At 42.7% G+C, this 26,376-nt stretch overlaps 2 protein-coding genes across 2 annotated transcripts in view; one reads left to right on the forward strand and one right to left on the reverse strand.

Annotated features, from left to right (window-relative positions):
• The window catches only part of Efcab11 (EF-hand calcium binding domain 11), a 158,754-nt gene extending 138,498 nt beyond the window's left edge, over window positions 1–20,256 (reverse strand). Inside the window, exons 1-3 of the mRNA XM_028886625.2 lie at window positions 20,094–20,256; window positions 19,535–19,630; window positions 14,823–14,868 (exon numbers count right to left, since the gene is read on the reverse strand). Coding sequence (XP_028742458.1) covers window positions 14,823–14,868; window positions 19,535–19,630; window positions 20,094–20,174 — 223 coding nt within the window. The 5' untranslated portion in view covers window positions 20,175–20,256. The remainder of the gene's footprint in view (window positions 1–14,822; window positions 14,869–19,534; window positions 19,631–20,093) is intronic.
• A 1,075-nt stretch (window positions 20,257–21,331) lies between these two features.
• Window positions 21,332–26,376, forward strand: part of Tdp1 (tyrosyl-DNA phosphodiesterase 1) — a 77,936-nt gene continuing 72,891 nt past the window's right edge. The window contains exon 1 of the mRNA XM_028886622.2: window positions 21,332–21,411. The gene's annotated coding sequence lies outside the window, so the exon portion shown is untranslated. The remainder of the gene's footprint in view (window positions 21,412–26,376) is intronic.

Below are 26,376 nucleotides of genomic sequence, written 5' to 3' on the forward strand. Positions count from 1 at the left end.
AAGGTTATTTTAAAAGAGACTATGATATAAGGAAACAAAAAATTCTCAATGTAGTCTTCAAACAAAAGCAAAATTCTGAGGTATTTTGTCCTGCCTCTCACCACCCCCACCTCACCCCAAACCATATTCTATAAAGCACTGGGGGGTGGGGGGGTGGAGATAACTATGTGAGGACTAAGTGAGCATACTCAGTAGGTTCTTATCTGCAGAGCTTACTTAGCATCCAGAGAGCAAGACCACCATAAAATTCACATGCTGCTATTCACACAATGCCCTAGGTTCACCCTACAATGGCAGCAGATCATCTGGGAGTCCTATATTCAGGGCACACGGTCTTTGACTTTCACAGAGTCATGCTGACATGTCCTGGCATTAAATATGGACCTACCCTGAAGAAAACGTAAGGAGCAGCCACAAAACTCACTGCTGTGTGTACTGAACTGTCTATGGGCTCAGATAGCCACTCAGTTGCCTCTCCCACTGTAAGACAGCCAGAAGTATCCCAGGCCAGGAACTGGCCTGTCTAGGTTTTTCCTGTGTGGACACTGACCGCTGTACTGTTTTTTTTCTCTCTCTCTTTGCTCTGGATGCTTGGATTCAGAACAAAGTCTGAAACCAGTGACTCCTGATATAGAACCTGTTGGTTTGCCATTTATAAACTGACAGCACTCCTGATTTCAACTATCATGTTCCTCAGGGGAGAGAATACCAGTCTCAGTCCTGTTGTGACCATAAACAGGATCCATGGCACTCCTGAAAATCAAGGGGGGAGGGGCCTGAGAGAGAATGGCTCAGTGGGTAAGAGTGCTGACTGCTCTTCCAGAGGACCCAGGTTCAACTCCCTGCACACACATGGCAGCTCACACTGTCTGTAACTCCAAGATCTGATGCTCTCACACAGACACACATGGAGGCAAAATACCAATGCAAACAAAAAATAAATAACTTAAAAAAAATCAAAGGAAGGGCTTATAGGTGACCATGAGAGCAAGGTCACAGATCCCATGGCTTCAGTGTGCTCCTTACTAGCCAGTTTTGGTATTCTAGTTAAATAGACTTAACTACTCTAAGTTTCATATTTTTAATGTCTCAAAGAGGGGAGCGTTTGATAAGATCATAAAGTTGATGAAATATCTACTACAATGTGCCCATCACAGATCTGCACATAATTGTTCAAGAAATGTAGTTATTGTCTATAAAATAATAAATGATGTAGCACAAGCAAAAGTCTTTTCTAAAGAGTTGTACAAATGCCAGGTGTATGTTCTCTTACCTCTTTTCTATATCAGTCTCTTCATCTTAAAATAGGGGACAGGTGAGTGTTTCTAGGTCTCTTCTAGCTCCAGTTTCCTTCACCAAATGTAAGAGAAGCTACGAGCAAAGCCCTGAGTGAGGAAACCTGTATACTGATATCGATCTGATCAGCAATCTGTCACTTCCTTACTGACATCAGTCTCATTGGTGATCTGTGGCTTCCTTAGCTAGATGGCTTGACTTTTTTCTCAATTCCTTTGTCTTGCCTATACTAGTTGGTTGAAACTTATATCCACTTGCTTGTTGGCTGACAGAAGTAAAATCAATGCTACCTTTTTTGCTATTCATTTGGGGATCCCCCCAGGTTCTCAAAAAATGTACTTTTCTTCCAGCTAGCCTATATCTATTCTAATAGCTTTGATTCAACTTTGTGTTTTTATTCATTTTCACAAGAAATTTTTAACAGACAAGATTCATCTTCTAAGAGGACTACAAGCCCTTGGAAAACAGGACCTGGGCATCCAGGTACCATCCCAAACTGCAAGGTGAGGTGTATCTTCAGAACATTGCCCTTACTTAGGAGCAATTGAGTCAATGTGAACCCAGGACATGTGTCTAGACCTCATCTAGGAAGCGCTACAGCCAAAGTACCCTGCATAGACACCTGCCATGGCCTTGACCTGAAGAATAGCTGTGGAGCCAGGTACGGTGATAAAGGTCTATAATGCCAATACTTGGGAGGTGCAGGCAGGAGGCTTAGGAGTTCAGGGTCATCCTTGACTATGTAGAAAGTTTGAGGCTAGCCTGGACTACATGGCATTGTCTTTAACAACAACAACAATAGCAACAACAACAACAACAACAAACCTATGGGTAGCAGGAAGAGAATTCCCAATCACAAATACCCAGAAGAACTTTGGGAACTGGATTATCAAAATAGGTACATTCCAGGAAGCGAAGGCCAACCCTTAACTCCTCCAATGTCAAAACACCATGGAGAGAGAGACTGGAGATGGTTCAGAGGTTAACAGCCCTTGCTGTCCTTGCAGAGGACACAGGTTCAGCTCCTCATGGTGGCTCACTACCACCCACAGGCACACACATAAAAGCAGGCAAAACACTCATACATATAAAAAAATAAAATAAATGGGGAAAACACACTATGGAGAGAGACAACATAATTGAAGACATTTAATCTCTACATAATCCACTTCTTTCAAGAAAAATACCATGTGGTAAATGTGACCCTTGTGATCTACTGGGAAGGAAATGAGTTGATAGTGTGAAATTGGTTTAGGATTGGCAGTTCTAATAGAAGGAATTCGTGTTAGCAGCAGAGTTCGATGGTTACTTCTCGTGGAATAGCTATTTAACTGTTTCTCTTAGATGTTTGTGGCCTGGAGTCACACCAGTCAAGTAAACACAAACCGAAGCTGGATGGGGCGAGTTGGTGCCCTAGCTATAAGTCTATTCCTTTAATCCTGAAGAAAGAGATGCTCTGAGAAAAATAATTTGATATTGATCTCAAGACTGGGAGAAGGAAAAATACTAGAAGCTTGGAGACAAAAGCAGGTCTTCACAGTCAATTTTCAAACAAGACACTAAACACCTATATTTGATCTCAACCTTCCAAACTAATCCTTTCAATGCTACCTCCTGAACTTCTCAGATGTCTAATTTACTTAGTGACCTTTTGAAATACACTTTACAAATTAAATTATTGAAAGAAGTATCCTAATGATTAAGTTGAGAAATGGATGTGAGAGGCATTCTTGTATATTAAATGCAAAAAAGTGCATACTGGAATAAGTCCCCAAGCATATTATTAACATCAGAGGACCCAAAGTCTGTTGTCAGTTCTGAAAAACTCCAGGGGAAGCAACCCTTTGGCCATAATGAATCTGAGAAAATGTGCCAGGATAAGGCAGTCTTCATTATACATAGAACTCAGTCGTAGAAGAGGCTGTGCCATGTACTGAATGTGGAATACTCGTGCCTGCACATTAAAACTGTCCAAAGGAAGCCCCCTGACTACTGCAAACGACAAGCAAGCTGAATGATGCGGCATTCCACCACTAGAAAGTCATCAAGGATGGGGAGTTCATGATCAGAAGTTATCTTCTGCCACAAGTCAAACCTCTCTCAGACATCAGAACTAAGAAAACCAAAAGAAGAGGGCAGTTGTTGAGATGGCATACCACAGACCAGCCATTACTTTATTGCAGAGCACTCACACACACGGAAATGCTTCTGGAATGAAGGTAGAAAACCTTATGCCAGAATTTATCCTTCAATAACACCCACTTTTTGCACTGGGGTGAAATCCTATGAATTTAACTTAAATGGGAACACCTTTTCATGTAGTCATATCTTAATAAATGTGAGAGCATTTATTAGGAGACCTAAGAAAATACTCGATGTAGGAAAAGTTACCCTGAAAATCAACATTTATGTCAAAGAACTTACTACACTGTGGTGGTATTGTGTTCCCCAAAATATTGTGTACCCTAATAAACTTATCTGGGGTCAGAGAACAGAAAAACCACTAGATACTTAGGATAGGCAGTGGTAGCACACGCCTTTAATCCTAGCATTCCAGAGGCAGAAATCCATGTGTTCAAGGATACAGCCAAGCATGGTGACTCACGCCTTTAATCCCAGGGAACGGTTGTAGAAAGCAGAAAGGTATTTAAGGTGTGAGGACCAGAAACTAGAAGCATTTGGCTGGTTAAGCATTTGGCTGGCTAATCATTTGGCTGGTTTAGCTTTTAGGTTTTGAGCAGCACAGTTCAGCTGAGAGCCATTCGGATATGAGGACACAGAGGCTTCCAGTCTGAGGAAACAAGACCAGCTGAGAAGTTGGCCAGGTGAGGTTAGCTGTGGCTTGTTCTGTCTCTCTGACCTTCCAGTGTTCACCCCAATACTTGGCTCAGGTTTGATTTTATTAATAAGAACTTTTAAGATCCATGCTACACTACACAGTAAAGAAAATCTGTCTTTCAGAATCCACACCTCCCTGTATACCTCAGAGAACTAAAGAAAGTCAAGCTAATCTCCCAGTTAATTCCTTCAGTTGAGGAAGGAAATTCTTCAGTGTGGGGCTAGAGAAATAGCTCAATTGGTAGAGTGCTTGCCAAGAATGCAAGAGGCCCTGAGTTCAAATCTCAGCTCTGCATTAAACCAGATATGGTAGGCAATGCCTGATGTCCCAGAACTGGGGAGGTAGAGACATCTTCAGCTGCTTAGAGAGCTTCAGAACAACCTGAGCTGCATGGGACTCTCAAAGAAGAAAAAACAAACACATACAATCCAAACTACAACTAAAAATTCTTCATGAAGTTAGATACTTAGTTCAGAATTGGAAAACATAAAAAAGACAGAGACCTATGCAAAGGATGACTGTTAAGGTGCCTTCAGCCACAGTCAGACTTAACAGAGCAGAAAAGTCACAGGACAGAGAAATAGCACACAAAACTACTGAGTAAGGGGAAGAACCCTGCACTAACTATTGGGACTACTGACTATCAGGGGACTCTTGGGACAGAGAAACCCAGTCAGCACTAAAGAAGCAGGAAAGCCTCCCGCCAAAAGACAGAACTCTTTGTAGACTGGAATACAAACACAGAAACCCGAAGAGGAAAAATTTGAGGAAACATTTCACCAAAACATGACAACTAAGTGAACGTCAAAGAAACAGTATTTTGAATATTTTGAAAGTGTGAAATTTTTCAATAGGAAATTAAAAGCATAGAGAAACTATATTAAGTTAGGGATTAGGTAAAACACCTGTTCTTCTGAAAATATTGTTCTAACATCCATACTTCATATAGGGTATATATAAATTTTATTTGCATATGTGATAATATATGAATGAAATATATATATACAATTTCACTTGTATATGTGATATATATAAAAATATGATATATTAATGAAATATATATAAATAAAAAATATACATATATAAATGAAATATATAAATGAGCTGAGGAGTTAGTTCAGTGGTTAGGAACACTTGCTGCTTTTGCAAAGGACCTGAGTTTGGTTCCCATCACCCACATTGGGCAGTTCACACATGCCTGTCAATCCAGTTCCAGGGAATTCAGTGCCCTCTTCTGATCTTTGTGGGCACCTGCACACACATGGTGCAGACACATTCAGAAAAGCAGACACATATGCATACGATAAAAACTAAAAAGAAATAAATGTGTTTTCCTCTAAGTATCAGGAAGCTGTCTCACAGTAGCACAGGGGAGGCGGCTCAACAGTGAAGAGCATTTGTTGTTCTTGCCTAAGACCTGGGTTTGACTCCCAGCACCCACATGGCGATGCACAACCATCTGTAACCCTAGCCTCAGGGGACCCAAGCCCCTCTTCTGACCTCCACAGATCCCAGGCACTCGCGTGGTGTGCATACATACATACAGGCAAAACACCCACATACATAAAATAAAATAAATCTTTAAAAGATATCTTACCATATGATACAGTATATGAAAATATAATTAACAATTAAAAATATCATGGCACTGTGCTTCCTGCAGTATAAAAATAGTATTGGAAGGCTAGGGCTATAGTTCACTGGTCAGCACCTGAGGCCTTGGGGTTCAATCCTTAATATCACAAACAGTAAAGAAGGATTTAGACTTGGCCAGTGAAAAGGTCACCGAGTAAAGAGGCAAGGTTGGCAGTGAGTTTTCAGTCGTCTCTCCATCAGGAATGGTGTCTGCGGAACTGATATTTATTTAAGGTTTGCAGGAATAAGACCTGCAAATGCAAACAAATCTAAGTAACTGAATAAAACTATTGAGTATTACTCACTACATACTACAAGTATGTACAGAAAATATTTACTTGTTTTTCTTCACATATTCAAAAATTTTAAATGTAAAATTTCACAATGTATAAAAGCAGAAAAAAATACACTGAAAGACCAGAGAAACATGACTATGATGTAATAAACGTATAGAAGGCCAGCAGAGACTGTAAATCCCACCGCTTACTATTCTTTCTTTGGTATTTGGTAGACTTCACTATGAAACCATCCAGGCCTAGATCCTTCTTTACAGGAAGGATTTTCACTAAAAAAAAGTCCATTTCTTTAATAGAGACAGCACTGTTCCCATTATCTCTTTCTTCTTGGCTTTCCAGTAGGTTGTCTTTCAAGAAATCTAGCGATTTTGTCTAAGTTGCCAAACTGTTGACATAAATTTTTATATCCTAGTTATCCTTTAAATAACTATGGGATCTACCTCTGTCATTCATGAGATTAGTAATTTGGGGGTGAGCTTCCCAGTTTTATTGATTCACTAATAAAATAAATGAAGCAGCTCTTAATGTCTTCGTCTTTCTCTTCTCAGTTTCACTGATTTCCACTTTAATCTTTGTCATTTCTTCCTCCCACTTATTTGGGGCCTCATCTGCATTGCATGTACAAATACACGCACATTTACCCAGACTAGCTGCTCTTTTTGGAGTTAAAAGTGGAAATAGAGGTCACCAGTTTGAGACTGATTTCCTCTTTCGTAAGACAGAAACTTTTAGCACTGCTTCCTAAGCACTATTTTCAATGCAGCTCACAAAGATGTGAAATGTTGCCTTTTCAGTCAAAATATCTTCTAACTTTTCCCTTTGAATTTATTTGACCTATAGGTTATTTAGAAACGTGATAGTTTCCAAACAGCTGGGACTTTTCCCAGATACCCCCTGCTATTGATTATAACACAATTCGACCACAAAGAGCAAATATACTGTAAGGTGTAGTGTGCTGTGAAGACTTGTGAAGAACTTGCCCAGCAGCTCCTGAGGGGAGATCTCTACAGATGACAAGTAGGTCAAGCTGGTGGTCGATGGTGCTGTGAGGTCATCTGCAGCGCCACTGACTGGCGTCTACTTGATCTATTATCCACAGGAATGGAGAAATGCCGACCACCATGGAAGACTTACTGTTTTTCTCCACTTCATCTGTCTTTCCTTTCGTGTATTCAGAATTTTGAATAGTGGTATACATGTTCAAAACTGTGTAGTATTCTTGATGGACTGATTCCTGTAACTCTGAAATGACTATGTTTATCCTGCATTACTCCTTCTCAGGTCAGCCTACTGTACTTGACCTTCTCTAGCTTTCTTCTCATCTCTGTTAGTACTATAATTTTGTCATCCTCTTAACTGGGCCTTTATATTTAAAATGAACTGTGTGAGAGCCAAAGAGACACCATTACAGGTTGCTCAGTCTTCTGTCAGAGATCAGGCCTCAGTTTCAGTTTCCTGAGACTAAGCAAGCCCTTTCTGAAGGAAAGGCCCATCAATCACCAACGCCCCCACCCCCACCAGCAAGGAAGAGGGGAACTGCATGGCATCAGGCCTGAGCCAGTCCCCACAGTATCTCAAGGCAAAACCAAATAAGGGCAGAGCCTGGAACTTGTCCAGACTTGCCCCAAAATGGAAAAACTGTAGCCCTAGCCAACCCCTGCTAGCCCTAACCAATCAAGAAGATACTAATATGATTGTCATTTCCATAAACCAATCTTAAATAGAATGACCTCACTGTCTTTAGAATTCCTTTAGCTGTGTGTAAAAAGAGGCTGCAAACTTCTCTCAAGGTCGCCATTTTGCCTATATGTCAGATGTGTGGCCCCAAGCATGCTGGAACTCATACTCTCAAGATAATAATTGCTCTTTCTGATGGCATATGTGGATGGTAGTCTTTTGTGGGACTTTTCCAGGACCCTTACATACTGTGCTTTAAAAATAAAACAGAAAGTGAGGACAACTCTATATTCACTGAAGTTCTCAATATTATCAAAATGTTGCTGAAACATTCCAAATTATAGAGTTCAAACACCAAAAACTAGTTCCTGTAGTAAAAGTGGAAAAGCCATTAAGGGCATTATTAGATCAACTGGTAAAAAAATAGAATATAGATGGTAAATTAGATAAAAAGCAATGTACTAGGGGAAGACATAATATAAAGGAACAGATGATAAGGCAAATGGGAAGCTATTAACACTAAATGAATTTGGATAAAGGGTATAAAGCTATTTTCTTACTATTTTTATTTTGTAGCTTTTGTATACTTCAAATTTCCTAAAGAAAGGCACAGTTTTGAAAAATCGACCCAGTGTGGTCTGGGTCCTAGCTCTTCATATGAAAGAAGGTTTGCCCACTCGCTAGCTGACTCTATCTGTCCTCCCTTTCTCCTCCTTCATCAGACCATTTTGTTAAGCACAGAAACAACAAACAAAATATCTCCTGACTCATGGCCACTCCAAACTTACTGAAAAACTCATCTGCTCACACTGTCTCACGTTATCACTCCCCTTTATCACTCCCCTGGCTGATGACATCACCAGACACTAATTCTGCTTGCTGGAGTCACACTTACTTCCAGGTTGCCAACTCCAGTGGCTACTACCCCTCATTCTGCTACCTGACCTGCGAGCAGGTCATTGGCCACTCTCTACTTCCTCTGGCTTTTCAACTAACATTCACGGTTTTCTTTCTCCCATTCTGAAGTCTCTTTTACCCTTTCCACATCCTTTACCTGACCCCATTAAATAGAGTTCCTAAGTTCTCAGTCCACCTATCTCTGTCCAAGTAGTTTCATCCCACCCATGATTTAAAAAAAAAAAAAATCAACATGCTAATATTCCCAGTTTTATTTCTTTATCCCAGAGCTCTCCTGAGTTCCATATGCAAACACTTAATTGAGCTGACATATGAATTGAGACTTCTGAAATTAAGACATCCTAAAAAAATGAACTCTTGACCTCCCCCTGGCTTTAAACAGTCAATCATTTCCATTCCTTCTATTTCAGCCTTACTCTTAGTCCTCCAGCTGCTCAGCTCAGCAAACAGCCTCAAAGCCAGACATGGCAGGGTAGAGCATGTGTGTGTCCCCAGCATGCAAGAGTCTGAGACAAGAGATCAAAATTATGCAGCCACTGCTGGCTACATAACAAGGCCTAGTCTGTGACAGTTAATCTGAATTGTTAATTCAGAGGGACTAGAGTCACCACAGAAACTCATGTGTCAGTGAGGGAGCATCCAGATTAGCTTAATTGAGGTAGAAAGTCCACCCTAAATGTGGGTGGTGACATTCCTTTGGTTTGGACTTGAGCTGAATAAAGGAGAGGAAGCTGAGCATAAGCATTCATTGAGCTCTCCTTCCTGGCTGTGGAGGAACTGTGACCAGCCACCTCAAACTCCTTCCGCCACAACTTTCTGCTATGAAGGACTGTACCCTGGAAATATGGGCCCAAATAAACCTGTTCCTCCTTAAGTTGCTTTTGTCGAGTATTTTAGCACAATAACAAGACAAGTAATGGTCTCAAAACACACACACACACACACACACACACACACACACACACACACACGGCAAGGTAAAATGGAATCATCCTATGGGTATTACATTATAAGTGACATTTTTGTCGTCATGGTTTTGAATGGTTTAACATTTCCTACTATAGACTCATCGTGCTTGTAAATTAAATCAAAATGAAAAGAACTTCTTGATAAGGTAGTGGATGTCTTCCTTTAATTTATGTTGTTATGATAAAATACCCTGACAACAAGCAATCTGGAGGGGGAAAGGTTTAGTGTAGCTCACAATTCCGGGTCCCAGACCATCACGGTGGGGATGGTGTAGTGGCAGACTTGCTGGTCCACGGTCAAGAATACAAAGAAATGGATGCATGCCTGCCTGGTGCTCAGCTAGCTCTCTCTCCTGTACCATTCAGAGCACAATGGTGCTGTCCATATTCAGGGCGGGTCTTCCCATCTCCATAACACAATTAAGAAAGATTCCTCATAGCAAGCCCACAGGAGCCAGCCTGATCTCGGCCACTGTCACTGGGTCTCTCTTTCCAGGTGGCTCCTGGTTGTGTCGAGCTGACAATTAAAATTAACCACTGCTGTGAAGGAGAAGGTGACTCTGTTCAACCTCACGCCATCATATTGCTAAAAGAAAAAGAGCTGAGGAAAAAAAATAAATAAGCCCCAGCTGATGTGAGATATTCACAGAGAAGCAGTCGAGAGTGGCATTAACAGTGACTAGCTACACCATGATGCTCATATGCGCTGAAGTCAGGGGTAGCTTGAAGGAGTGCTTTTCTTCTCCTGGACATGGGCACGATAATTAACAGTGAGCAGAAGGAAAACTGGGCAGATTGCAGAGATGCAACCAGGGACTGGATATACTGTGGATGAAAAAATGGCCGGAGCCGTGAGGGCTCCATAAAAGGAGGCAGAAGTGGTATAGGAACCTGAATATGCTATCCGACACCTGTGCAATGGAGAGAATAGCTTGAGAAGGAATGATCTCTACCATTGCCTCAGCCAGTATCAGAGAACATGAGAAGTATACTGAATAGTTGCCCCAGCAGGCATGAGTTAACCTGGCAGCCAGGAAGAGACACCTAGTCACAAAGGTAAATCCAACTAGCCAGGCCTTCCACACCCTTCAGAACCTCAATGACACAGAATTCCACATGGCAAGTACGATCTCCAAAATACCAGAGATGAGCCAGTAACTAGCAGTGAGGGGTGTGGGGCTCAGACTAAGGAAATCTGGAAGGAGCATGAGTCCCACACAGCAGGAAGAACACAATGACTTAAACTGTGTGAATAACTGAAATGATCAGCCCTCCCCACATCAGCAGAGACTATCATTAAAAAAAAACACTCAAGAGAGGAGGAGAAATCACGTCCATCCAAGTTGGAAGACGACGTACTAGCTGAGGCTACAGTATCTCCCACGGCATTTTCTCTCTTTTATTTTTAGTTTTATTGGTACTTTTCTACTTCACTTGTTCTAGTTTCCTTTCTGTTGCTATGATTTTTTTTTTTAAAGTGCTGACAGAAAGAACATTAAGGGAAAAGGGGTCTATTCAGGTTACAAATCCAGGTTATGGTCCGTCACTACGGGAAAAGGCAAGACCAGAACTCGAAGCAGCCAGTCCCAGCCACAGTCAAGAGCAGAGCGAATGAATGCCTCTGTGCCCCCGTGCTCAGCTCGCTCTCCACTTCCACGGTCCAGGATTCCCAAACCCAGGGAATGGTGCCACCACAGTGGGCCAGGTCTTCTCATATCAGTACGATCAAGGCAACGCCCCCAGACACACCCACATGCCCATCTGATTTAGACAATCTCTCACTGAGAATCTCTTCCCAAGGGGTTCTAGATTGTGCCAGGCTGATAACTAAATCCATACTTGTTTTGTTTGGCTTACTCCTTGTCTGCACATAACTTCTATGGCTCGTCATACAGTTCTTCTGAATATCCTTTCTTTGTCTGTACCTATTCTATATTTCCTCTACTATTTATCCGCTTCTAACGCATACATTTACACTCTCCCACTTCTATCCCATACATTAATACTTTCCCTCTCTTCACACTTTATTTTGTCATTCCCCCTTTCCAATTCCCATCTTACTACTTAATTACCAATACTTGAGCTTTAAAAAAATAGTAAGCACTATTAACAATTAACCTATTTCCCAGTTTCCCAATGCTTCTGTTTCTGAACCAAGTTAACACAGAGCCCTGTCAAATCATTATGTCCATCACTGCTTGCTTACAATCATACCTTAAGTAACTAACATCTTAGTATACACAGCAATGTCTGTTACCCTGCACTCCCAGTTTGCGTTTAAGGAGTGACTTTTTAAAATTGACTATGACTGTATTTCTACACTGGGCCTATCCACCTCCACCAGTTGTACTTGCTTCTGAGGACAGTATTCTTCTCTTGAAATAGCATGCAGGTCGTGTCTGGTGCCCTGAACACCAAGGGATCTTAACTACTGAGCTAGACCTCCAGTTGTAGCTTGAGTTTTTCTGCTTGCCACAGTCAGGACAAATCTTTGTCACCCGCCAGTCCCACAGCCGCTCAGACCCAACCAAGTAAACACAGAGACTTATATTGCTTACAAACTGTACGGCCGTGGCAGGCTTTTTGCTAACTGTTCTTATAGCTTAAATTAATCCATTCCCATAAATCTATACCTTGCCACGTGGCTGGTGGCTTACCGGCATCTTCACATGCTGCTGGTCATGGTGGCGGCTGCAGTGTCTCTCCGCATCAGCCTTCCACTTCCCAGAATTCTCCTCTCTCCTTGTCCCACCTACTTCCTGCCTGGCCACTGGCCAACCAGTGTTTTATTTATTGACCAATCAGAGCAATTTGACATACAGACCGTCCCACAGCATCCAGTCCAGTGGAGATATTTGGAAGCACTAAATCTGCAGATTGCCTTTGCTAGTACACCCATTTTCACGATGTTGATTCTGCCAACCCATGAGTGTGTGAGATGTTTCTACCTTTGGTTTTATCATCAATTTCTTCAGAGTTTTAAAATTTGTACTGTAGAAGTCTTTTGTTTTCCTGGTTAGGTTTACTCCTGGGTTTTTGGTTGGTTTTTTGGCTTTGAAGCTAGTATGAATGGGATTGCTTTTCCTGATTTCTTTCTGAGCATGTTCATTATGTATTCAGAGGAAAGCTACTAATTCTTGTCTTTACTTTATAGCCTGCTCTTTTGCTGAATGACTGTCATTTTTAAGAGTTTTCTGGTGGAGTCTTTAAGGTCTCTTATCATCTGCAAATCAGCATAATTTGACTTGTCTCTTATTTGTATTCAGTTCTGTCTTTTGTGTTATACCTCTAAGGATTAAATGACCATACTGAATAAGAGTAGAAAATGTGAATATACATCTTTTGGGTACAGACCTAAAGTACTCTAAATTAACATACCACCGTCATACCTACATGTGATGGCTATTCTTGGTTGTCAGCTTGACTACATCTGGAGTTAACTAAAATCAAAAAGTGGAGGATGCACCTGTAAAGGATTTCTGCCGTAACTAACTAGAAGTAGGAGGATCCACTTCTAATCCAGATCTTAAGGCAGGTACACACACACACCATTAATCTGGTCTTGAAGTGGGAAGACACATCTTTAATCTGGGCCACACTTTCTGCTGGAAACCTATATAAAGACATGGAACAAAGAAGCTTTTGCTTTTTGCCTGTTTGCCCTCCCTTGCTAGTAAGTCCATTCCTTCACTGGCATTAGTGCCTACTTCTTCAGGATTCCAGTGTATACTGAAGACCAGCTGAAACATCCAGCCTAGTGGACTGAGCAACTTCTAGATTCTTAGACTTTCCATTTACAGTTAGCCATTGTTGGATTAGCTGGACCACAGCCATTAAATCATTCTAATAAATCATATATATATATATATATATATATATATGAAAATATTTGTAGCATATATTACTGGTAAATACACTATCCCCCCCCCAAAAAAAAATCTTAAGAGCTTTTGAAAACCAAGGAATAAAGACCACACACAACCACACAAATTTAGAACAATGGGCAAAAGTCATAAAAATGCTTCCTTAGGATATGATAAACAAATGTCCCTTGATATAGAACATGATGCTCAGCTTCTACAATAAAGTTTTATTCATGACAAGAATAAAATTATGTTGTTAGGTGGAAAATGGGTGCAACTAGAGACCATCCCATTACATGAAATAAGCCAGGCACACACACACACAGAAGTGCACACATGCACGCAGCATAAAAGCAAAAGGAATACTGAGAGAAGGAAAGAGATTAAGGTGAGGCAGACAGAAGTTGAGCTATAGGAAAGGAATGGGAAAGACAATAAATATGGTCAAAGTACATAATTCACTTGAAAGAAATTATCTTTATGAAACCCATCATAATGTATCATAAATCTATCACCAATAAGAAAAAGAAGAAATAAAATCACCACAATGGCAGCAAGGATATGGGAAAAGAGGAACCTTTCATCGCTGCTGGTGAGAATGCAAACTGGTGTAGCCACCCTAGAAAGAAGTATAGGTTTCTTAAAACCTGAAACTAGAATTACCATATGACTGAGCTATATAGCTCCTGGGTTCTTCCGGAAATGTTTACACATCCATGTTTACTGCTGCACTATTAATAATACTTGAGAAATGGAACCAGCCTAGAAAGTCCATCACAAGATGAATGAATAAAGAAAATGTAACACACAATGGAACTTTATTCAGCCATAAAGAAAAAATGAAATCATGGCATTTGCAGAAAATGAATGGAACTGCATGTTAAGTGAAATATGCCAAACTCAGAACAACGAATACTCTCAAATACGGAACTTGGATTTTTAATGTGGGGACAGGGGCTACGTATAGGTCATGAAACTGGAAAGGGGACCATGAAAGGGAATGAAGAAATCTTCAGCACAGAGGAGAGGGAGAGAAAAGAGAAAGTTAAAGAACACATGTAACATAAAAGCAGATGGGGGCTGTGAGGTGAGGAAGGGAACCAGCCAGAGGCGACAGGGAGAGATGAAGGAGAAGGACAAAATGTACATGAAAGTACTAGACTGAAACCCAGTACTCCTACACTAAATTTTTTTTTTTTTAATTTAAAGCTCTTCTTTTGAATAATGAGAAGCAAAGACATGTTTAACTACAATGCACAATCTACTTAACTACATTGTTCTTAATTTCAGTTTTGTGAATATCTACTAAAAATATTAACTTTCACATTACCAGAAGTGTTGGGATTTACTGCAGACATCACAGAATCCGCTTCTATCTAGAAAAGAACAAAGATTGAAAGGACATGAAATTTTATCAGATGTTTCAAAGTATAAGTTCTGAATTCCTGGGGAATGGGAAGACATGTATTTTATGGGAAGCCAGCCTTACTGAACTTAGTAGACAATAACCTCACTTGACATTCTGATGGTCATTTTTCTCATTTGTTAACATCCACAACAGATTCAAATCTGCCATGATACCCCCCAAAGCTTTACTCTACTGACCAATAGCTTAATATATGAAATCAATCTGGCTGTCTTACACAGATTATAACCTAAAATATGACCTTTCTGTTTTATAAAAACAAAAAAACAAAAAGTAGTTGTTACAATAGCTTTATTGTTCCATTTTCCTGATGTTAAAAGTACCCCAAGCCGGGTGTGGTGGTTCACACCTATAATCTCAGCACTCGTGAGACTGAGGCAGGCAGGAAGGGACTGAAGCCTGCATGGCCACACAGTAAAAGCCTATCAGTAAAAGAAGGTGCAGAATGATCAGTGCAGAAACATGAAGACTACAAATTACAGAGAAGACACTTTAAATTCAGTAGACACCACTGTTAATAGTTTGTCTAGTATAGCCTTTTGCTCGTTTTTTGCCTAAGCAACACAAAACAGTTGAGAACACACTACATGTGAAGTTCTGGGGCCTGCTTTAAGTAAATATTAACACAGAAGCATTTCCCTCCCATTGGTGATAGGGGCTTTATATGTAAACACTAAGGAAACTGAGTCTTGATGGTAATTGACACTTTTTTTTTTTTTCTTGTGCCAGTTTTGAATCTTCCACAATCTTGAGTCCCCGCATTTCCCTGGCTTCCTTGTGTCCCTTCCCAATGGTTCCCAGTCCATCCTTGTCATGAATTCCCTGCCTGTCTTTAAATGCAGGCTTCCCCAAAGCTCTTTCCTGGCATGGTGCCTTTCAAACCCTGCAGAAGCTTCCTACAGAATGGCATTCAGTCTTGCAATTTGAGCTACCCCTTATAAACTGAGCCCCAAAACTACCTCCAGCCCCCACCCCTCTACCCAAGTGAGGTTCTTATTTAAAAGATGAAACTTCAAAACCCCGTACCGTATCTAACAGTCAAATGTACAGGGAACACCTCAATCTCAACTGACTCCCCTGAACCCACTTCCACCTGAGTTCTCTCCTGCTTGGCGATGCCACCGCCCTTCACTGCCAGCCTACTCAGGCAAACACCAGGGCAGAGCTTATCTTACTGCCACAAAGGGCTCCTAGATGCTTCATAGAACAGTGGTCACAATTCTCCAGTCTAAAGGACTCCTATTATAGCTGCCCACCCACCATGCCCCTCCTGCCTGTTTATAAAATATCTTCTCTCTCTTGATGTCGCTCAGTTTTCTAAGCTCTACACAAAAATGAAATTGCTTCAAAGCGGAAACTGTGTTTATTCATCTTTACATCCCCAGCAACGAGCAAGCACTCCCCTTATTAAACAGACTTACTTCATAGACTTCACTCTGCAAACATCAATGTATAAATGACTTACACTTCATAGACTTCACTCTGCAACATCGTGTATAATGATTATATATAAGTTTGTGATGATGTAGTGTTTAAAGTAACAATTCATAGTTAATTCTTCAAAATCACAGTCTCTATGATAGGAATTTTTTATGTGTCTCATTTAATTTGCTAACTTACAATCAGTATTTTATTCGTTCAAACATTAAAAATTAAACTCTAGCACTTAATCTAGTATAAAATTTAAAATACAAGAAGGTATACATTGGGGACTGGAGAGATGGCTCAGTGGTTAAGAGCACGGGCTGTTCTTGGACCTAGGTTCAATTCCCAGCAACCACATGGCAGCTCACAACTGTCTATAACTCTAGTTCCAGGTGATCTGACACCTTCATAAAGACATACATATAAGCAAAACACCAATGTACATAAAATAAAAATAAATAATTAAAAAAAAGGTATACATTTAACATTTCCTCTCTGATAAAAGTTTATTGTATGCATGGGTGGCAGGTGTATAGGTGATTTGCCCTGATCCTGCTTAATTGTTTACTGACCTGTAACGAGATATGTCATTTCCCTAAAAAATTAACTGTGAGGGCCATAGGTTGTCTCAGCAGGTCAAAGCACTTTCTATCAGCCCGGCGGTGGTGGTGGTGGTGGTGGTGGTGGGGGTGGTGGTGGTGGTGGTGGTGGTGCACGCCTTTAATCCCAGCACTTGAGAGGTAGAGGCAGGCAGATCTCTGTGAGTTCGAGGCCAGCCTGGTCTACAAAGTGAGTTCCAGGAAAGGCGCAAAGCTACACAGAGAAACCCTGTCTGGAAAAAACAAAACAAAACAAAACAAAACAAAAAAAAAAAAAAAAAAAAAAAAAAAAGCACTTTCTACCATGCCTGGTAACCTGAATTACTCCTGGGACTCACATAGTCAAAAGGAAGAACAGACTCCCATAAGTTGTCCTCTGACCTCCACAAACTCCCCCATATACACCCATCCAAAGAAATAACGTAAGTTTTTAAAAAGACAAAAACAAAAAAACAAGACTGTAAACTCTCAACCCCGTATGCAAAGTAAAAGTTGTCGAATTTTGTCAAGTGTATGTACAGGACCACACCAAACTGCTATACCTGTCATTAAATTCTTCACATAGTCTACAGTTAAAATAAACTCCAGCGGGATAAAAAGCAAAATGAGAGAAGCTATCTTTCCAGGTGAGCCCGGGTTAAATACAGTGCTTTAAAACATTCAGCCTTTCCGGGTCATCTGCCCGGGGACTCCAGTGTGAAAGGACTGCAGATTAGCTGAGCAGCTGCAATTCAAAGGCAGTCCAGGCTAGTCCAGGCTAGCACTCTGAACTCCTAACTGGCCTCTCGGGAGCTGAGCATCTCCAGCTTTCTGAATCCTGCAAGCCGTCTGCAAAACCTATGTGTGTGTGTTGGGGGGGGGGGGGGGACGACAGAATATATTTACTGTGGAGTTGTGGTGCACTCAAGCGCGTGCAAGGGTACGGAAGTGGGGTATCACAGAGTCCCTGGCTACACCCTCTCATGAGAGCAGGAGAGCCCCTAGCTGTCAGTTCTGGGGACAGGGAGGGCATTCTAGGCATAGGAGTGCTGCTGCTTGATGGTTACAGTTTCCTCTTTTGAATTTGTACAGTGTCTTAACTCTGATTAGTTCCAGTTCAGCCGTTTAACAAGAATGGAGCCGTCTCTAGACTTCGTACAGCAGGCAAACAGAACAGCACAAAGACAGGTAAGCAGGAAACTAGCTACAGAAATAGAAGGTTCATCCGGGTTCAGCTGCGGTCTAATTACCGGAAGGTGTGCAGCCCTTTCTGGAGAGTAACAGCCACAATGTTTCAAGTGCACCCTCCACTGTGAAAGGAGCAGTGTGGAAAGAAGTGAAGAACCTCAGGAAGTGGGCATGGTGAGAGCCAAGGCTGATTTCTGGGCAAGGCAGTTTCTGCACGCTTGCATTCACACCAGCGGTGACTACCTGCACAAGCCTGGGCCTGTCAACACTCTGCCAGGGAAGGGGAAGAGGCTCATGGGACCCTACCCTCCCTGAGGATTTATACATCGTTAACAGTTGATAGGGAAAAGAGATATTTTCATCAGTGGTGTAGACCCTGGTAAGGTGCCCATGTCCTTGTAAACAAACTCTTACCCATGTTCCCATAATCAACCCTAATGAAACTCACTGGGCCACTGTCTGTCTGACTGTCTGTCTCTCTCAATAAAGAAAAAAAAAAAAAGACAGGTAATAAAAAAAAATTCAAATGTATATATCCTGAGACTACCAATTATATTTCTAGGAATTTTGGTGTTTTTGTTTATTTGCCATTGTCCTAAAATGTTGTCTTGTCATGTAGTACAAACTGGCCTTGAACTCCTGATCTCTCTGCCTCATGCTCCCAAACACTGCAATTACAGATCCAATATATATTCCACAAAGACAACTCGTGTGTGTGTGTTTAGATGTAAAAGGATGTCCATTTCAACAATGCTTGCAGGAACTGAAATTAATTCAAACAACAACAAAAGGTAAATGGACAAAAGAGAATACAACTATTTTTTTTTAAGGTGGTAGTGGTGTGTGCTTTGGAGTTGTTGCTAATGCAATGTGTTAAATGCATGTTAAAATAAGAGTATGCAACTAATATTTTCAGTAGAAGACTATAACTACATACACATGTATGTAGAACAATACAGAAGAAACTGATTAAGTGAAACCCTAGTCTAGTGGAAAGAGAAGGGATTTTGTGGACTGTATGAATGTATTACTTTATCAATTAAAGAAAGCCACCCAGAAATTCTACTATATATATGAACTAGTAGGCGAATTCCACCTATTACACCACCACCCTGACTCCCAGCCTATTCTCTCTACCATCTCATATTTCTTATAAATTTTAGGAGATGTTTTGTTGGCTCCATTGGCATAGATATCTAATTCGTGCCTGAGTTGGGCCTTTGGGGGGAGGGTGTGTGGAATGCACTGGAAACATCTTAGGAATGGCTTATAAATCAGCTCATAAATTTGCTCCATAGATATCAAAAAGGAGTCCGGGACAACTTTCTTTGGACACATTTCTATAGCATTATCTACCCCATCCAAAGAAGGGAGAAAAGAGAGGAAAGACGAGAGAGTAGCAGAAGGGAGAGAGAAAGTTCTAACCTTGGAGGGTTTGTATCCAAACAGCATTACAATCGCAACCTTAAAGTCCTCTCGGCTTAAGTAGCCTTTGTTGTCTTCATCACATGCTTTAAATACCTAAGGAATATTAAACATCCACAATTAGCCAGAAACCAGAAACACAAACATCTAAAACTCAATCTGGTTGTGGGGCTTTTAAAATGCAGTTTCATTACCCTAGTTTTAATTCTCAAGCAATATAAACACTGAGTTAAGATCGTCTCTCTGGCCCCCATCCCCAAAGTTTCAGCGGCTTGATCTCTAGGCTGACAAATCAATTCTTCTAAACCACTGAAATAAAACACGACAAAGCTCAGTGTCCTGGGATTCGGAAGGTGATGCAAAGGGGGTGGGTGGGAAGAGAGAAGCTAATGCAGGTGAGGTGTGGCGGGCAGGGAAATCAGTCCTGCAGCTGTGACTTGGTTGTAAGCACAGTTCTTTTCAGAGCCGATTAGAACCTGGCTGAGGGAGACCCAAGAGTGGTGACCGAAGTGGCCCTGGTCAAGCTGAGTCCGAACTCGGGTCGCGCTCCCACACCTACTTCCACCCATTTCCTGCGTTCCGAGGCGGTGGCTTCGCAAGTCCGCGGCCTGGCGCCTGCCTCTGACGGGAACATCGCCATGGACAGCGACACTAACACCGCCCAGACCAACCCAGGCAGCTCCACTTCTCCAAAGGGAGCTCGAACAGCCCACCGCGGCCACGCCCACCACCACTGGGACTCAACTTCACCGCGCAACTCCAACGTCTCCTCCCATTGGCCAGCCTCAGAGCCACTGGCGTTGATTTCGTAGTGTCATTGGTCAAACGTGCTGTTTAACAACGGGGAGGAGCTCCCAAGGCCCGCCCCCAGTGCTTAGTTCCGCCCCTTCTCAGTTTTCTTGACTCCTTGAACGCCGCTGAGGGATCTTGGGTGACTCTCGATGCTTTTTAAAACATGTTCTGATTGCTTTCAGGCTTTCTACCAAACTTGCAATAAACTCTCTTTGATTATCTTGACCCACGTCTTTTCTAGACTTTGTAGGAGACACAAAATAATGTGAAGAAAGCACACACGCACACGAGATTGAGTGAACTCCCAAGATTCATTTTTAAATGCACGGCGATCTCAGGGCAGCTACTAGGTTTATTTTCGCCCTCTTGGTAACCCCAGCACTTAGCACAACGAAGACAAACGAAACGATCCGTTAGAATGTTTACACAGAATTAATCAACCTCCGGGAAGCCATGAGGCTGACTCAAGGGATAGCCCAAGCATCCCACAGCAGACATCTTTATACAAGAGGAGGAATGTGCACTAGAACTTCGTTTTCCAGACTGACTTATACCAGACTCCTCTACCCTTCTGGCAGATCAGTGAGACTGACAAGAACACGCCCATTGCAAAGGAGAGTCATTCGAGGTGCTGAGCTTTATGGGAACTCATTTAATTTTTTATCCTGCAGCAGATGCTAAAGTCTGAAGCAGCTGCCTTTTACTTCAGCTCACTTATCTCCGAAAGCACGCTGCCGCCTTAGCCCTGCGAGCCTGAGACTGCCTAAGAGCAGCCCCAGAAAGAGGGCGTCGTTTGCTAATTAACTACCAGAGAACCTAGCCTGCAGTTTTCTGTTTCTCCCTTCTTAAGGTGTCAACAGGAAAGAGCGGAGAGCGCGAGGAGCTGGCTTCCCAGTAGCGCCCACCCAGCCCTATCCGAGTCCTGTTGCTCTCCCGCGAATGAGGCGGACTTTAGGGCCCAGCGGCGGGCTTCCGGAAGTGGAAGCCGCCGGCCGACCAGGCAGCGGCGCCAGAGGGTTTGAATTAGGCGCATGCGCAGGCGCGCCGCGGGGCGGGGTCTCGGCGGCGGAGGCCTGGCGGGTCAGGTAGGTGTCTGCGGCTGCGGGCGCCGTCTCGGGGCGGTCTCTGGCGGCGGCGCTAACTCTGCGCCCGCCCTCCTGATGGCGGCGCGCTGGCCTGGGCCATCCGACGTGGTAGTTGGGAGGCCTGCAGGGCTCGGTGCGGACCGCGAGGAGACCGTCGAGGCCGGGGTCCTTGGGCACGGCCCCCTCCTCCCCGAGCCCCGGATCGTGCGGTCCTTGCCCCTGGAGCGCTCTGCAAAGGCGAGGAGGGGCAGGCGCCCCCCACGGGGCACGCTCTGAACCTCTCTGCCCTGACTTTCCACATGATGGGACGGCCGTGAAATAGGGTGTCTTGAGGGTGAAGTGAGTCTGTCACCCTTGCCATGGTGTCCGGGCAGAGCTGAGCGCCCGGGCAAGTTGACAGCTTCACGATTTGCTTAGCGTACCCCCAAATTACCCACTTCTCCATGGCAGTCTCCTTACGCACCGGGTACCCCAGCTCCTGCGGAAGCGTCTTTATTGCCACGTGCTCACAGAGTTGTACGGAATATACTCATTTCAAAAGGTTAAACTGGCCAAGGCACTCCTCTTGCTAAAACACGGAGTGAGAGTCCCATTGTTTTAAGAATAAAATTTGGCTTTTGACAGCCTTACCTCACATCTCCCATCCCTTTCTTTCTGGACCATGCCTATATTAGGGTTAGTACCCTGTTAACACCTCCTGGCCTTTTGCAAGTTGGGTTCCATCTGTCTGCAACGCTGTTCACCTGTCTTTTAGCCTGCTGATCCTCGGGTCTCACATGCTGCTCCAGAAATGATTCCAAAGAAAGGTTATTCCTGTAAAATGTAATGAGCATCTAATCATCTTGACTTTTAAATTTTTTATGTGTTAATTTGTGCCTTTCGCCCTGAAGTTAAACTTGCCTAGGATAGACGCTGTAATTTGTTAACTCTTTATTCTCAGTTCTTAATTCTGCTTACTACTGGGCTCAGAGGAAGGACCTCCATGAGGAGTTTGGTGCCTGGGTCTCAAAGGTCCGAGGAGCAGTGTCAATGTAGCAGAAATACTCAGGGTCTGCTCAGCTGGGGTTAGAGTTCTGATTAGAGTGCATTTCTGCATCAACTGTGTGTGTGTGTGTGTGTGTGTGTGTGTGTGTGAGAGAGAGAGAGAGAGAGAGAGAGAGAGAGAGAGAGAGAGAGAGAGAGAGAATGGGTATGCAATTGTGGAGTGTCTTCCTCTTGCTCTCTGCCCTATTGTGGTGAGTCAGGGTCTCACTGAAAGGGAAGATGACAGTTTCTTCCAGGGTGCCATTGAATTCTTGAGACCTGCTTGTCTCTACCGCAATGTTGGGGTTACAGGTATGCGAATCATGCTGGGCTTTTAGGTGGGGATGGGGTGATGGGGATTGCAAACCCACTGAGCCAAATCTCTAACTCTCCATGGACATTTTTTTTTAAAGTCCTTAATAAAACCTCTGATGACATTCTGAGTTACTGTCTAGTGAAAGTATTTTATAAGATTTCTTTTTCATCTTGGTGCAGTGTTTGCCAAATCTCATTGCCTCACCTGCCTCCCTAGTTTTTATCCTCTTTACACATATGCTATTTTTTATTTACACATATGCTATTATTTATTTGAATCCACTACTATGCAAATACTGTCTTTTACAAAGTAGACTTTATGTTGCCATTGTAGCTATAATGGACTCACAAGCTACAGTCTGCTGACAGGGAATCCACAAGTGTTACAGGGGCCCACCACTGTAGTTCAAAAGCGAAATGCAAAGCATTTTTTTCAACACTACAGCATTCTCCTTGATTTAAGCAGAAACTGAATTGGAATGGGAAGGGAGGTGCTGTCGCATGTGGTCAGTCAGTGGCAGGTCCCAGGTGTCCCCACTGGAGGAAACACCAATGCTCTGAATCAGGGCTGGGACTGGGGTGGGTAGCGGGGGTGTACCTATATTGTAATTCTCTGTTGACATCACTTACTGCTACTGTGACTTTGGACTTCTGCCCTCCTGGGCACTGCCTGATAAACCACTGAAAGAAAGTCATTGGGAGTCTGTCCTTGTCAGGCTGGGCCTCGGGAACTTTTAAAAGATTTTAGAAGGAACCTGGTCCTGTATGAGGGAGCAGTAAACTGTGATGCTGACCAGATCCAGTCCTCCAAATTAGAAGTCATTTCCTGCGTGATCTTGACATTTACATCACAGCAGCCCTTCTTCAACAGGCGAAGGACCTTGTTTTCATAATGAGGTTGGTAACCTGGGGGACAAAATGACAAGGTACAATTTCATTAGTATGTCACAAAGGCTATTTGCCTTCAGTGGTAAACAGCCCTCCAGCATAGTTTTGAATGTCAGCAATCTCCAGACTGAAACTATATGTAAAGCCTGAACCACACAATGGATTTTGTTTTCTGAGAAATGTCTTTTTCAAAGATTTTTATTTGTGTTATTTTGCCAACTTGTTCTAGTTATTGGTAGGGATGCCACCCCCAGTGTGGCTCTAGAAAATGTAGACAAGACTAAAAACTTGAGAAATTGTCTAAAGAATTTAGAGTCACTAGAGTCCTCAAGGTTCCAGGATTCCGATTTATTAGCACAGGCCATGGTCGCTGTATCCACGTGGGAAAAGAGATTGATGAGCATCTCTTTGGATTCTGCAAAAGTGGGCTCCTTGCAGCAGCCAACATGTGAATGATGAAGGCCAGCATGGCGGTCTGCAAGGATGACACAAATCAGTGAAATATTTCATGTATTGGGAAGGGGGAAAAGACTGAGGTTTGGGGGTGCACACCTATAACGCCAGTGCTGCAGCTGGAGGAGCAAGGGGGGGTGTTCAGAGCAAATCTGGACTGCAAGGCAAGACTCTGGGGGAAAAAAAAAAAAAAAAGCAGACCGCTCCTTTCTCATGCTGGAAGCAGAACCATTTCTCACCCCAATTCTGAGACCTGCTCTTCGCTTTAGAATAGAGAATGAATGTAGAGAGAAAGTCCAAGTACTTAGTTTCGTTAATTTTTTTATTTTGAGCAGCGCTTTTTGACTGATTGGTTTCACTGACTTGGAACTCATCAGGAAGGCTAAACTGGCTAACCACTGACCCCAGAGGGTCCATCCAGCCCTTGCAATCTGCATTCTGCCACCGAGGTAGATACTTCTGACAACCCACCCAGATTAAAGGGTGGGGGGGGGGGGGCAGAGAGAGATGGCTCAGCAGTTAAGAATATGTACTGCTCCTCAGAGCCTAACTTGGTTCTCAGCATCCATGCAGGGGTAGCTTACCACCACCTATGATTAACGCTAGGGGGATCCACGGCCCTCTTCCAGCCTCCTGCGATACCTACGCCCTTTGTAGACACAGGCATTCAAAGAATTTAAAATAAATTTTATTGTCTTAGTTTTTAAATAGTCTCGATACTTAGCTCATTTTAGACTCAAATTTACTATATTATCCAGGCTAGCCACAAACTCAAGATCCTTTTGCCTCAGCCTTGAGATTATAGGTGTGAGCCACCACACCCAATCTGAGAACTCTTAATTGAAGATTCTGTTACTAAATTCCTGGCTGAAGGGACCTGGCAGGCCTTGCCCCTCCCCCATTCCCTCTGTTTTTGCTAACCTGTTAGATTACATTCCTAAAACTAGCCACCCCAGAGTTTTTCCTTATTTGGTCACTTCCTCTTCCTGAAGTCTCAGGATCCAGCTATCAAAGTATTAAAGTCTAACAATCAAAAGCCCCCTTTTGATTACCTTAATTAACATGCCCAATCAAAACAAACCAGCTCTCCTAACAAGGGGCGTTCCCTTTTTCCCTTTGTAAACCATTTGCTTAGGGCCCACAGTCTGTCTCCTCTCTATCCAGAGGCAATTCTTTGTCCCTTTGGGACAAATGAAATCTCCTTTGTGCTGAGAACTTGGTCTTGGGGTGTCTTGTACAGATTGTGGTCCTTTTTCACTTGCTACATTGGTTTAGAATTTAGGGAAGTGAGAAACTCATCCAGAGTTTTTCTTTATGTGGTCCTTTTAAATGTATAGGATTAAGTAGTCCCTTCAGAGCAAATCGGTCTGCTTAAGTAGTTCTGCTCTAGAGTCTAGAATAAAGGGTGTCTGTTAAAATAAAAAAATATACAAGCAAATTCAGAAACACTACACCTGAGCTCCTTGAAGTAAAGTCTCCTGTTGCAAACTGCCCTGTGCACAGTACACCTGTCACAGTTGGGTCGGCTGGGACAAGCTGGTTTCTTAACCCATGTAGATCAGAAACTGTTTAGGAACATACCTAAACAGAGTTCTCAGAGCCTCTAGAAATGAGTTGGACGCCATTGAAACTAACACAAACCTTTTAGAAAGCAGATTCAAGTTCAAAATACATACAGAGCTTAGGGTCATCTATTACTGAAGGAGCAGGTGACCCCATCCACTCTACAGCCCCCACACTTCGGCTGATAAAGTGGTGTTCCGGGCTGTTGAAGTTAAGTGTAACAGTGAGCTATGAAGGATGTCTCATGCTCTCTATATCAGAGCTCCTTGGAATGTGTTATTTTCAGTAGAAACCTTGTGTGAACCAACGGGAATTAATTGAAGATGGGTAAGGGAGAAACTGTGAAAAGTGATCAATACCTTAAAGTTTTATATGTTTTTTTGCTGGGTGGTGGTGGTGGTGGTGGTGGTGGTGGTGGTGGTGGTGGTGGTGCACACCTTTAATCCCAGCACTCAAGAGGCAGAGGCAGGCGGATCCCTGTGAGTTCAAGGCCAGCCTGGTCTTAGAGAGCGAGATCCAGGACAGGTACCAAAACTACACAGGGAAACCCTGTCTTTAAAAAAAAAAAAAAAAAAAAAACCACTATGTTTTTTGTTTTAGCTTGAATACTTGCATGAGTATTCACTTGAAAACCTGATGTATAATCAAGCTTTCCTACTTCTAAGATTTGGGGGGTTCTGGTTTTTTTTTTTTTTTTTTCTGCTTGTTTTTGTTTTTGAGTTT

Source organism: Peromyscus leucopus, chromosome 14 (genome assembly GCF_004664715.2).
Source record: "Peromyscus leucopus breed LL Stock chromosome 14, UCI_PerLeu_2.1, whole genome shotgun sequence".
In the NCBI taxonomy this organism is placed as follows: Eukaryota; Metazoa; Chordata; class Mammalia; order Rodentia; family Cricetidae; genus Peromyscus; species Peromyscus leucopus.